This window comes from Falco biarmicus, chromosome 7, assembly GCF_023638135.1.
Source record: "Falco biarmicus isolate bFalBia1 chromosome 7, bFalBia1.pri, whole genome shotgun sequence".
NCBI classification, from domain to species: Eukaryota; Metazoa; Chordata; class Aves; order Falconiformes; family Falconidae; genus Falco; species Falco biarmicus.
This window is the reverse complement of record NC_079294.1, coordinates 39007411-39021482: the sequence shown is the minus strand read 5'-3', so window position 1 is coordinate 39021482 and position 14072 is coordinate 39007411. Positions and strand designations below refer to the sequence as shown.

The following is a 14072-nucleotide window of genomic DNA, read 5'->3' as shown; positions in this document are numbered from 1 at the left end:
TTCTCTCTCTCAGACTGAGCAGCTGTCCTGGAAATGGATGTGGGGAAAAGCTGCAAGGGAACAAGAGGGACAACAGAAAGCAGCTATTCCCCATTTTTTTACAGGTTCTAACAAGCATTTGTATTTTTTGCCTTATATGAACAAGTGTGAAACCCAGCCCATCTGTCTTTAGGACAATTCAGCTCTCTCAAGAAGCAAAACAACACCTTCTCTTCTCAACAGCCATTTTTATTGCTTTTAATAATACACCACTGGAGGGAAAAATAAGTGATTTTCTGCTATTCTTCAGCTTCTTTCTTTATTAGAATAAGTAAATTCCCTGGGACTGTTGATAAAAGGTAAATAGTTAACTTTGCATCTAGCCTGACAATGCAAGTAAAAAGAATTGGAAATTCCCCAAAGCAGGCTACTTATATTAAGAATAGCATCACAAAACTGCCCAAGTAACCACTCTATGGAGTAATTAACTAGTATTTACATGGAAAACAAGCTCTTACAGCCATTGCTAACAAGAATGAAAGTCTGTGCCTCAAGATGACATAGCAGAGGCTCAGGCTTGAAAGTGTCAGCGACATTTAGTTCAAGCCAACAATAATCAACACAAAAGTCTTTCCACTCATTCCAGTGGGCTTTGGCTAAGGTCCCTCACACACACACATGCACACAAATCTTTCAAAACAGCCAGAAACAATGTCCTGAATCAGGTCTTAAACTCCGAGCTCCTGCCATAGTCCAGCCTTCATCTACAAAATAAATACAATTTAACAATGAAGAATATTTACTTTCCTTCATCTGATGTTCTGTAAAGTGCTACGTTTCTAAATTATACCGAGTTAAAATGATAATATTGCTCTAGTATTTTAAATACGATAAATATAGAATGAGCTGTGTGCAACTTCACTTGCAAGTTTTATTCTTTTTTTAGTAGATATACTAAATTTAGTCATCAAAATAGCCTCCAATAGTACTCCATGAAAAACTAGTAAGAAGTTATAAATAAAATCACATCCTTCAAAGAAATCCTACGCACCACTTCTGTCCACGTTGCATGGAGAAGCCTAGTGTTCCTGTGAGCATATGGAGCGAAGAAAAATGAGGAAGCTGAGAATTACCTAACAATAAAAAGCAAAACCATACAAGTGAACGCTACATATCCTCCCATAAACAGTCTGTTTTCTACATTTAATCTTGGTGCATACAACCCAGTTCTTCTATGTTTTCCCCATTAAAAAACTCTTCCAGGAAGAACATCTTGCAAGAGATGGGTTGATTCATCTTCATCTTGCTCCTTTTTACTGCAAAGTGGAAAAGATTCTTGTACAAACTGCCTACACATTGGACACTGTTGAAAATACTTAATGCAGCCATCACATAAGCACGCGTGCCTGCAGGGCAGGAGTACCCAGTTCACTGTGCCGTTTTGGCAAACAACACAGTCTTTACTGTTTTCTTCAGGCAATTCTGGTTCATCTTCAGCCAGTCCAGCCTTTTCTAGCAAGCTTCTGTCAGTGCCTCTCTCACCAGGGGATGTATTGCTTGAAGCTGGTGCAGTGCTATTTGCAGACATGAAGAGCTGCTAAAATACACATAATACACAAACATTTAGAAGTAAACAAACTGTCCCCCGATACCTGAACACACCCATGCAATGTAAGTGCCTCTGGGTCAGCTTCACTGGTTTCCACTGGGTCAAACAGTGCCAGACTCACTCTTTGCTTGAGTCCTGACAGTTGCCTGGCCTTCAGTTAAAGGTATTTCAGAAGTGTAAAATTACATAAACCACTGGAATAATATTAAGGATAAGTCATCAAATCTTAGCCGAGTCAAATCAATGTACGTGCATGAACTTTAATGCAACTGCCCAGGTTTTGAGCAGCTCCGGTTTCTGTTTCTGGTATACCATTCTCTATGCTTAGAGGGATGTTTCTATCCATTCCTACCAAAAAATACATCCACCCAGTTGTCAAGTCTACTTCACTCAACCCATTCCACTCTTGCTCATGTTACAACCCCCCACATCTTATGTGAAGTGCAAATTCTTCTGGGTGTGATCACTCAACAGAGCCAGTAAACTACCATGCAGCCCAAGACACCCACAGAGAGCATACTATGCAACTACACAGAATGCAGCTGCGCAGTTATTTCTGTTCAGTTTATGCATTGTTTTTACAATGGCAACCATACATGAAAAGAAAGCTTAAGGGGATCAGCAGGGAAGTTTACCTGGATCAACTACATCAGCAAAAAATGGCCAGGACAAACATCTCTTTGGAAAAATCTATTTCTGAATAAATGTTAATCGACTCAATTGAATTGATTTGGCCCAATTTCTAGCTTACCAATACCATACATTATTTTTATCATCACAGTAATGTAACAGTGAATCACACAGAATCACATCATCAACTGCCTGACAGACACAGGACAAAGATGGCCCCGCAACATGTGTAGATAAGGGGAACTGGAACAGAATAATGAGAGCATTGGTTTAACTTAACGATGGTATGTGCTAGACAGATTCCTAACCTTTGTGCATGTATTGCAGTAAAAAGAAAGTAAAAAAGTTTCTTCTGAGGCTGTCCCAATTGCAGGACAGTATAGGAGAACGTGAGAGACTAGCAAGGAGGTAACAAATGTTCTGTAGAGAGGAAGCATTGGACAGCTAATTTCTTGCTACTGCTTTAGTAAGTGAAGATGACCTAGGCCTCATAGACCAAATCAAGCAATTTCTCCAGGAAATCTTGAGTATTTTCATATAAAATATTTCTGTACAGTAACTTTGGCTGGAACTACTTGACTGATAAAATAATTTTAACTATTATCCATTCTTTGCATGACAATAAATGTCTTGTACTAATTTAGGCTCTGAAATCCTACACAAACTAAACTTAACAGTGTCGCCCAAACCAAACAAGACTCGGCTTACCTTCAGATCATGGTATTGACCTTGAGCTAGAAGTAGATACTGATATAATATCCTGCAGGAAAGTCTGTAGCTCTCATCAGGAATGTGAATTACAGCCACCATTGAAATCTACCAAGAAAAAGCTATGTTTAGTAACTTCCTTTTCATTATATGAATCATATAGAACAGTTTGCTTGAAAGACTGCATACTTTCTTACAACCTCTGACCTGCTTATTTCCTTAAAACAGTCAGGATTTGACCAACGTTGACTTCAAGCACAGATCAAAAAAATATACTGGGTAAGGTGAAAACAGAACGTGGCACAAGAGAGCACTTTGTGGTGCTTCAGTTTTCTGCCCCAGTTTTCCACAGAGCCCTTCTATGGCCCGTTTACAGCAGAGGCCTGCTCTAACCACTCTCACCTAGTGGAATTAGGCCCCAAACCAACAAGGCACCTAAGCAGATGCAGTCCTCCCAAAGGTAAGTGCTTATGCAGCTGAAGTAAGGCTTGCTTGTAGAGTCATGGATATGCCTCGGAGAGGCTACCTGAGTAATGATTTCAACCAGAAGTAGCAGCTCCCACTCTCCTCTCTTCACCCCCCTAACTCCTGATGAGCTTCTCCTAGATGGGAGAGACTTTGACAAACTGTGAGGACTTTCCTACAGCAACTGAGCCCCAAGCAAGCACATGCACTTAAGTCCCATACAACTTCTGCAGCCACATCCCGGACTGTCTTCAACACAAGGAATGGCCCTGTCAGCTCAAGTCTGAGTGCAGAATTACAGGGGAACATGCAAAAGGCAAAGTCTTTTCTACTTTCTCCCACCTTCCTCACAAACACAAGGACCACAGTTTTTAGACTCTGGAAAGCATTGAGAGGTGTCACTGATTGGCTTGTAAACAGAGTAGGCAAAAGACAAATTTCACTGGAAAGGATTATGAAAGGACCCCATGGGCTGACTTTAGAGGCATTTTTCTGAATAAGCTTGCATGCTGTGCCTAAAAACCCTCACCCTGCCCAAATTATGTAATAGCCTCTAAAAAGCAGGAAAAAAAGAAAGTGAAATTCAATGTTATTGTAGTTCCCAGAAGCTGTCAAAAGAGAAATGAAATATAGAAGAAAGCTGTTCTGTTTAAAAAAAAAAAGTAAGTTAAAGGCAAATCTGACTTGCACTTCAAAATCCACACATGGCTAATTATATGCAGAGTTTAAATATATATGTACTTATACATAATGTATTTATACTAACTACGTTTACTACGTTTTGGCAACAAAGTTTTTTTTTTTCTAAATTACAATGCCCAAATTGTGCACAAAAAACCTCCCAAATCACCAAAAAACAAAACCACCCCACACCACTATTAACTTCGTTTCAGAACCTGAAAGCCATTAAATTGCCAATAAAATGACAAATTTTGTATTTTGAGAATAAGAGTTTAAAAGTTAACGGTTCTCAGTGGATTTCTATTATGTCATCCCACCACAACATAAGTGCTTTCTCAATGATGACGCATGTCCCAGTTCATTGTTTGTTCAGACACCTAGGCAAACTTCTAAACTGTGAATGGGACCAGTTCCTAACACAAGCATCTTGATCGTCAAGGTACTGCCTTCTCTGTTGTGCTGTCCTATAGTATAGAAACATACACAGTGATACTATGATCTAGTAGAAATGCTATGCTGTTTGATTATAGGACCCCTTCCCCTTAAGCACTAGGTATTTTCTCTTTGTAAATACTTGTACACCATAATCAAGTTACTTCTCAGTCTTCTCTTTTGCACACAGGCCTGATAGGTAAGCCTTCTTCCACTTTAGCCCTGCCAGTCCTCAGTTTCTGTAACTCTTATATATGGTCATGCTAATTTTCTGGAGCTAAAGGAAAATCACAGCACAGAACCAAATAGGTATGATGTGGCCAAAAATACAGTTAGGATGAAAGTGAGACCACCCCCCCCAGGAAAGAGATACTGGAACACCATCTGTAGTGGTGGATGTACACATACACACAAAAATAATTCTAGATGGAACTTGATGTACTGATGCAAGAACAATGTGGTAATACCATATTGGCCACAGAGGCAAAGATCCCTTCCCACACTATATTTATATCTTAGAAGTTCGTCTCAACAACAACAGATGCAATTCTGACATTTGATTGGCAAGGAGTTCAGGTGGAGTTATTCCTTTGACCATACTAATAGATTCCAGTTGTGTTCCTTTTCTCCCAAACCAGAGGAAAAACACCTCCACCACTTCTCCTTCCACCCCTTACTTCCATGTTAAGGAACAAGAGAGAGGTGTTACAAATTCACATCCATACTAATGTCAAACACATTCAAATATGAAATTTGCAGTCTCTTTATATTAAATTAATCTGAGCTCTAACTATAAATAGACATACTTATCTGGGAAACAGCTGGGGTGAGGGGGAAACAATCCCATGTGGGGACAGGAGGGAGAAAGGCAGTCCTAAGGTCAAGTGAAATGAAGCCAATGACAGGCATCACTTGGAAAGGGAACAGACTACTTAGGCACAGGTGTAATCACAATTTCCCAATGTATGTATGGAAAAGCATTCAGTGGGTTTAGGCAATTTGCTTCTGAGTTCAAATAGAAATCCATTATTGTTCAAGCAGTTAGCACTATCGGGTCATCAACCAAATGAAAAGATGGGAGATAAAAGCATGTCCAAAAGAATCAGTCGATTTAGAGTTTAGAAGGGATATTGCACTGCATGTGACAAGGCTGAAGCTGCTTTAAAAGAGAGTCTTTTGGGAAACCAAGTATCTCATCTCAGTCTCCTGCAAGACCTTCACATCTTCCTGTAAATGACCTGGAGCTGGCTACTGTGAGGCATAACATACTGCATTACATATACTCGGGCCTGTTGCAGAAAGGTAATTTCTATGTTCCTAAACAGTCAAGTCAGCAATCAGCTCAAATATCTGTGCCAGACACTAGAAAAATAAATCCTCCTACCTTGCCAACAGCAATCCAAAAGACCGTATCAGCCCAAGAGCTCCACCACAGGTTTATGTGATCAGAAAATTCAGAGTAATAGCTTACTAACCTACCACAAGGCTAGCTCATCTGACCACAGGGCTTACCACAGAGACCTTTGCAGATATGAGCTTTGTGAAAATCATAAGCATCTTTTGAATGACATACATAATTTTTATATAACTATCCTTGCTCTTCTGCCATGCTCCTCCGGAGTCATCAGTGACAAAGTTAGGGACCAAATTCCAGGGGACAAGGAAATGAGGCTGTTTTATTCAAGCCTGTCTCCTGAAACATTCAGGCCTTAAATACAGTGACCCTAAAATAAATTCTTGTATTACTTACAATATCATATATTTCTCTGTCTTCTTCATCAGCTAACGTCAACAATGCTATCAACGGATAGCGAGATCTAGGCACTGGGCCAAAATCGACAATTTGAGCATCTTCTGGTAACTGACAATATTTTTCTTCCTTGTCATTTTTTTTAATGCTTTGTATGTGTCAAGGAAAACAATTAGCATAGCTGCAATTGTAGACAAATGTGACTTTTGCATAAAGAATATTTGTCATCATTTTTGTTCATAAATATATTGTGTCAAGAACTGCTGAATGTTCACAAGTCTCTACACTGCCTGTGCCAATAAATTAGCATATTTTGTCAAAACAACTTAAAAAAAGGATACAAGTACTGCTGTCGATAGAGGTATTCGCTGTACAGAGCATCCTCTAATGCCTGAGGAGTCTTTATTCTGAAGCAGTAGACGTGTTTCTGCAATGCTTCGTGGAGTTTTTGAACACTGCAGCCCCAGTAACACGTAAGAATACAGTCTTCCAGACAATCAGGTGTCAGGGTTATACCCTCTTGTAGAAAGAAGATAAGGATTTCATTTACTCACCCACATGTAGGAATTCTGGAATTGCTAAGTGTACGTTCTTAAAAGGGCAACAAGCAGAAAACAACTTCAGTGTGCCAGATTTTTATCCTTGTAATCTAATCTAAGAATTTAGCCTAGGTTTAGTGCTTCTGAAAGTCAATGGAGATGAGGAAGTGGGTGTGGGGGGATAAAATGGCTGATCAAGCTAAAAAAAGAGCACGTGATTTTATGAAGGGTAAATTTTAACTTCTGGTAACATTTTACACACTCACTACGAGATCCAAGAGCACAACCCCTAGCCCAAAGTCCATTCCCTTCTTAGATAATGGTATTAATTGGATCACTGGCCTACAACGCTCTCTGTGGTCTCAAAGAATAAGGCCTTCTTGATCATCATGCATAGGGAGGATAATAAAAGGACCTCTGTGCTCCACTTCTTTCCTAAAAATCAAGTACCCAAACCATTAACTTCTAAACACTTACAGCACAAACAGGAGCAGAACTCCTTCAAGAGTTCAAGTGCTCAAACCTCCTGAAAAATCCAAGTTACCTGAATACTAAGTTGTTAGGTTTGTTGGGTTTTTATGTTGAAGGAGCGGTAAAACTGCTGCAGCCCTTTTCTCATTCATAGGAAAGCTCCACATCTGTGTTGGTGGAAGATCTTGCTTACTACTCCCTAATGATGGAGAAAGGCATGAATTTCACTTCTCATGTGGGCAATTTCAAGGATGCTAGGAACCACTTGAACTCTGATCCAAATAGATATTTAAATCCGGTTTCCACTGAAGCACAGATAGAAAGACAGGAAGATTATTTGTTTATTAACAGTAGTGTGCTTCCAAACACCTCTGGAGATCTGGACTTAGGTTTAAGTGGGTGGCATATATTCTTTCATGAATTCTACAGAATTCTACAATTCTGTGCAGTTTACAAAAATATCAGTGGTAGCTGGTAATCTGCAAATGTTTTTGTTACTTAAAAATGTGTTATAGCAGGAAGTGTTTAATTAATAAAAATTAAACTGTACTTAAATATCCAAACATTTCACTTTTAAAAACACATTTAATTATTTGTATTGCAATGATGGAAGCATGTTTCTGAGGAATTTTATAACAGAAAAGGGCAAGAGCAAGAAAAGAGAAAGCTCAGGAACCTAAACCGACGAAAATCAAGCACATCAGAAATATACTGACTTGTTACTGAAGCTGTAGCAGGATGAGGGATTTCTAACCCAAAAGGATTCTTCACTTGTCTCATCCGCTTTTTCAATACTCTTGTGCTGGATTCTGTTTCTTCTGAGTTTCTCAGAATAACAGGAACACCCAAACCAAACCTATGAGACATGAAACAAGAACAAGTGGGTTAAGTGTTGATGGCGACACATTTGAGGTTTTCTTCAGCTCTAAATAGCAAGCAGCACAACAAATAGAGCTAGCTTGGCTTTGCAGAGTATCTGCTAGGATACATGCATAATACAGCCTGCCAGTCTGACTTCAACTTTTCATGGCAGAAGGTAGGAGTCTTCACAGTGATACAGAAAATTTTAAAAGGGGGAACACTTTACTCCTGTGTTTCCAGAGCGTAAAATTAATGAGAACGGTCAATGCCCTCTAGTGGTAAACGGTTAGCCAGAGCCTTCCCCTAATTGACATTGCTGCACAACCTGTCACAGGACACCCCCCGCCCCCCCAAAAAAAATTCTAAAAAAATCACTACTTGCAAAGATGGAACAGCCTTAATGGACAGTGTGTTCAAAAGGAAGACCTTAAGAGTAAATCATTCAGCCCTAAGATATTTCTAGCTGTAACTACAGCCAGCAAGATGTCTTTATGGGAGACTAAGATCTCGATTTCCCATATAAACCTCAATTACAGTAATATGCTAATAATAAATCCTGAGCCAGAAACCAAGTGCAAAATAGTCAAGAGTCCAAATCAAAGCTGAGACTGTAAGACCTCTTCAAAGCTGAAACCAGCTTGCTAGCCCAAGTGATGTTCTGACTCTAAAAGGATAACAAAGCAAAGGTTTAAAGGTTTAAACACCCTATGAATCAAAATAAAAATCAAAGAAAGTGAGGAAGGATATTTTGGGATGATTTCCAACATCAATTAAAACCCCAAGATTTTCATATTACCTGGGGCTTTTAAAAGAACAGTTACAGAAGAACAAGCTCCACAACAGACTTCCTTTTACACTTAGCTAAAAATAATTCACTTTTAAGGTGATAGCAATAGCTTTCCATAACCAAAAGCTGATTAGAGAAACTGTCCCAGATTTGCAATCAGAAGACTACTTTGGAGACTGAAGAGATTTCCTTAACTGCATTAATTCAGTCCTGTCTCATTAGTAAGGCAACAGGGAGAGGCTGTGGGAGTCTTTTGTTAATGTATTTTAGAAAACAGTTACTAATTAGCTCAGGCTGTACTTCCCTGAACTTGTGCTTTTACTGCTGCCACCTGTACTGTTGATGTGAAGGCCTGTTTAATGGCTTTGAATTTTGGTTTATGCAGTCATTAGAATATTGGGCACTGGAAAACTCCAAATGGCACGAACCATTGGCTCTTCCCTGCATCAATTGTTTCCATTTAGTATACTGAAATAGCAGCTGTTACGGTAAGATAGGTCTCACATCAATAACTCAAGCTGAAAAGAGCACTACCAGAGCTTCAATGTAATCAGTTTGATAATTGGTGATTTCATGTACAATACAGCTCTGAGCCAAGCAGACAATTTTGTGGCTTAACTGCTACTTTTTCCTGGTTTTAAAAATCTTTTCCAACTCCTGTGTGTCAAACAAAGAAAAGTAGAGCTTTTACTAACATTGGGCTCCTTTCTATTGATTCATGTTGGAGGGGTGCCCTTTGTAAAACTACCAGGCAAAAACAGCAAAGTGATTTTCAAGTTGACGGAAAAAAAATTCTCGAAGCCATTCCCAATAGCAACAACCTGTTCCTGGCAGTCTAACAAATACTCGCCTTTGCCATTTAACATCTTGTGTGCCCGAGTGTCAGCGATACACCAAAAGGGAAAGAGATTGAGCTGGCAGAAAATACTGTATACTCATTACTCCATCTTTGATAAAGTCCTTTGGCTTGCTAGACCTTGATGAAAACATTTGCATTTCTTCAATAATATACTATAGGGTGCTCAGCCATACTTCGTTTGCATGCACAGAAGGTCAAATCTGTCCGATGCAAGCAAAAGCAGCCACGGCTGTAACGAAGTACACAAGTTAAACATCTTACTCACAAAGGAACCAGGTGCAGCAGCTGTTTCACTTACTCAGTATCCAAAACTCAATGGAGCTAATCTTTCCAGCCGCACATAAAGATGCCTCCTGTTTTATACCATCTGGCTGATTCTGAAGTAAAACCCCTGTTCTTTGGAAACTTTCTTTGCTGGTCGAAAGCAACAGGATAATCACCATGAAAAGCAGGCATAGAAAAAAGCCTCTAGTACAGTTTTCCCAGCAGCTGAAGGCAGAAGGGCCTTTCTGTTCAACAATAAAGTACAGTGTTTCTGTAAATTTTAAGGTAGTATTCAGTGTATGAAGGATAAATAAAAGTAGTTTTTATTTTATGATCTAACAGTCTATCAGCCCAGATCATTAGCTAGTATAGGGGAAAATTAATTTCTTCAGAACAGTGCCAGTTTAGAAAAGGCAGGAGTTTCCAATGGTTTTACTCCTGAGTTAATTTCTCAAAGAGCAGTCCAGACTTCAAACAGGTGCCGAGTCTAACGTGAGCATTAATCTCCAGCTAAAAAGGCGATGCACAGGACTGTATTCAGCTACTCTAAATTCTACTTCATTCCTATGACCAGAGCATCTATTGAGCTGGCTCTAGAAAGCTACCTATGCAGTAACCTACTTAAGACTCTCTCAGCAGACCCACAGGTATCCAGGGCTGGCCATAAAAACAGACACTCATCAAATCACTGCATAATTTTGCAAATGAAAACATTAACACTCCTAAGCAGTTGGTGTTTTTTAGGCTGCCTGACACCATCACAAACACATCCATAAAACAAGCTGACAATTGATGCTGAAAATGATGGGGAAAATAAAATGTCATTACAGCAATATATCATGTATTATATGACACCATATGCTTTTCTAGTACTCTGTGTAGCAAATAAAGGATCAAGTTGTTTTCATGAGTAAGTTCAAGAGCACTTAAACTGTAACTGTGGCTGCAGACACACTGAAGTTGCTTGGAGGCTCTTTGTCATACAGCCGTGGTACAGCAGAGTTCAAAGGTAGCAGCAAACACCTCTGAGCAGCTGGCCACATACATACATACTCGTATGGGCTGAGCTCCCCGCCACTGCTTCTACTTGACTAACAGTTCCTTAAAAAGCTAACTTGAAGATAGTTTGTATATATTTATATAAACTGCAAGAGCATCTAGTGTAGATGCACCTAGAATCTGATCCTGAAACAAAAATGCATCTGGACAGTCCTCTGAACACCTTGTAGTCCAAAAAGCATCAACGGACACGTGTGCAGATGTAAGGATCTTCTGGCACAACTATTTCAGACATTTTACAACAGGGGATTGCAAAGCATTTATTATAGGCAGATAAATAATGATTAAATTGATAAAAGGATCACTGGTTTAGGATATACATGCAGAGGTTTATTTGAATCATGATTCAGTATCTTTTTTTTGTAAAGACAATATTTTTAAAGAACTGATGAAGTGGAAAAGGAAGAGCAGTTGGCAATATAATACCGTCAGCGTGCAGTGGGACAGAGAGAATTATGAAAAGGATTTCTACTACCTCTCTCTCCAAGTAAATAATGAGGTGGAGCTTTATCCAGCAAAAAGGTGAAAAAAGACCAGTTGCCTTCACTACCACGTACCCAGCACTAGGGGAGGCAATGCAAAACAAGAACAAAAATTTTCCAAAAAGTGTATCTGAAAGATCAAAGATCTGCTTCATTCACGCTGAAAGCAATAGATGGCATATGTTTGAGCAGTGGCAGCTAACAAACTGATGTAAACAAGGGGAAGACTTTTAAAGAAAAGTCAAGCAGAGTATTTATAAGCTGCCAAGAGAACAGCTGCAGCTAAGACATCTGTAATTCAAAGAGAGACAAAGGATGGAAAACACTGAAGTACACTATGATATTAATGTTAATCCAATGGAAGGAAATGCAATAACTCAACTTATTCTCTCCAGAAGCCACACAATTCCCAATTCCTACATAAAATATTTTGATTGCTAATCAATGGTATCCACTTGGCAAGTATCAGTATTTACATTTACAGACACTCCTGAGTTGACAGTGCTCTGAACCAACGACATTCAGGATCCTGTTTCTGAAAGAGGCAACAGTGACATCTTTGCTGAATCCTCTCAAACACAAGAAGGGGAGTCTTCTACTCATAACACCTCTAGACACTTTAGCAGATCAGTTGTTTAAGGTTCCTCCCCATCCCAGTCCCTGTTCAGCTCACTTGAAACACCCTCTTCTCTGAGCTTCATCAGTGGAATAGACTGGTATCACATCAGCAAGCCTGGGTACTCTGGCACCTCAGTAACAACCCTGCCTTAAAGACTGGCTACAAGATTCAGCTGCTACTCAGCCTAGCGCCAGTCACCTCACTCAGTATCTGCTCATTTTATCTGCCACGAAGATCTGAGATGTTCATCTCCAACAGTGTCAAACTCCTCCCTTGAAGCAGCCCTACCTGACCCCCATTCTCTCACTCAGGGTCAGGTCCTCTCCTGCCCACTTTGTTTTCTCCACAGCTTTCATCCTCCTCCTGCTGGAACAGCAGCTCTTCCCCTTCAGTCAACGCTAGCCCTCCTCACCCTCCTTTCTTCAACACAGCCCCACTGCCCCCACCGCTGCCACCCCAGGGCCACCCCACACTCCCGGAGCTCATTCCCCAAGGGGCGCCAACTCCCATCACCCCCCTCCTACGCCGGTCCACCTCATTACACCGCCAGACCTCCGCGGCCAAGGCCCATCGCCCCAGACCGGCCTCCACGGGCAGGGCCAGCCCCTCAGGGACGGCGTCGGCCCCACACGCTGCCCTCACTGCCGCCGCCCCGCCGCACTCACCAGCCCAGCACCAGGCCGCTGGTGACGAGGAAGCAGACGAACACCACGGTGATGTAGAAGAGCGGCGAGTACTCATAAAGCGTGACGAGAAACACGGCGGCCATGGGGCCGGGCCGCCCTGCCCTACAGCGGGAGAGCACCAGGCCGCGACAGCCTCTTCACCAGGCACATGCGCGGCGGCTGAGTGAAGCCACTGCCCTCAGCTTGCCCGGAGATGGGCGGGCCCGCGGGCGGGGCTGCGTTGCCTAGCGACGGCCGTGGGCTCCACGGCTGCCTGGGCTGGCACAAAGCATCCCAGTAATAAATCTAAGTCATAAAACCTGCGTTATGTGGCCGTCCGCCTTCAAACTCCTCCGTGCCGTAGCTGTAGCAGCCCTGACGCTCGGGGAACCGACCTCCAGTAGAGATGGGATGCTGCCAAATTCCTCCCGTGACCTCCACTTCTAAATAGAGTGCTACAGAAATATGTTTTGCATACTGAAATGAATAAGCAACCTACCTACACGATACCACAAAGGAAATAGCTGTACTTAAGAGTGTACAGAGATCAAGTGACGCTTCAACAGCTGCTTGACAATCCTGCACTTCCATGTGGTTTACTGAAGCGCTCATTGAAAAACTGCATAAATAGATCCCATATTTAAGTCATTAATATAGCTTGCATGAGGTCGTACCTGAGATGCAAAGTCTTAATCTATACTTTCATTCTCTTTGAGCAAAAAAACGAATAGCATTCTTAATTAACTCCCACTACAGGAGTGTGAAGAAGGCATTCTTTGTTATAGCAGCTTAAATTCCCAGCAGCATGAAGAAGGTCAGATATTTGGCCCAGCGTTGAGACAGCCCTCCACCAGCAGCCTGTTACTGAACAGAAGTGCCTGCCTTGCACTCCCTTCTCATATTTGTGAGCTCCAAATTCTGGTTTACTTCCAGAATTATGCTCAACTTGTCCAAACAAGAAGGACCATGAGCAGCAGAACTTCCAATTTGTGCCTCATATTTGAATCTCCTAACGTTTACAGAGTCAGACACTCCAGCTGTGGCTTTTTTGACAGCCATTTTACTGTGTATACCCTCAGGTGTTTTAGGAAAGGATGTGAAGTTACTAACAGGCCCTAAGGGCCTTTTCTAACCGTGGCTGCCTGGCGCTGCCCACGGGCTGACATGCCAGCCTGGCCTCGGCAGGAGGAGGCCCCTCCACGGATCAGGGTT

At 41.3% G+C, this 14072-nt stretch overlaps 1 protein-coding gene across 2 annotated transcripts; it reads right to left on the bottom strand.

Moving 5' to 3' along the window:
- Positions 1 to 207: 207 nt before the first annotated feature.
- Positions 208 to 13065, bottom strand: CGRRF1 (cell growth regulator with ring finger domain 1). 2 transcript variants are annotated; one of them, XM_056346776.1, is made up of 6 exons: positions 12861 to 13065; positions 7981 to 8120; positions 6596 to 6773; positions 6255 to 6402; positions 2927 to 3034; positions 208 to 1576 (listed from the first exon to the last, which is right to left on the bottom strand). In XM_056346776.1, the coding sequence occupies exons 1-6, from the start codon at positions 12962 to 12964 to the stop codon at positions 1226 to 1228; spliced, it is 1029 nt and encodes a 342-aa protein (XP_056202751.1). In that variant the 5' UTR covers positions 12965 to 13065; the 3' UTR covers positions 208 to 1225. The 2 variants fall into 2 exon arrangements, with proteins under 2 accessions (XP_056202751.1, XP_056202752.1); XM_056346777.1 differs by having other exon boundaries at positions 208 to 1573.
- Positions 13066 to 14072: the final 1007 nt, after the last annotated feature.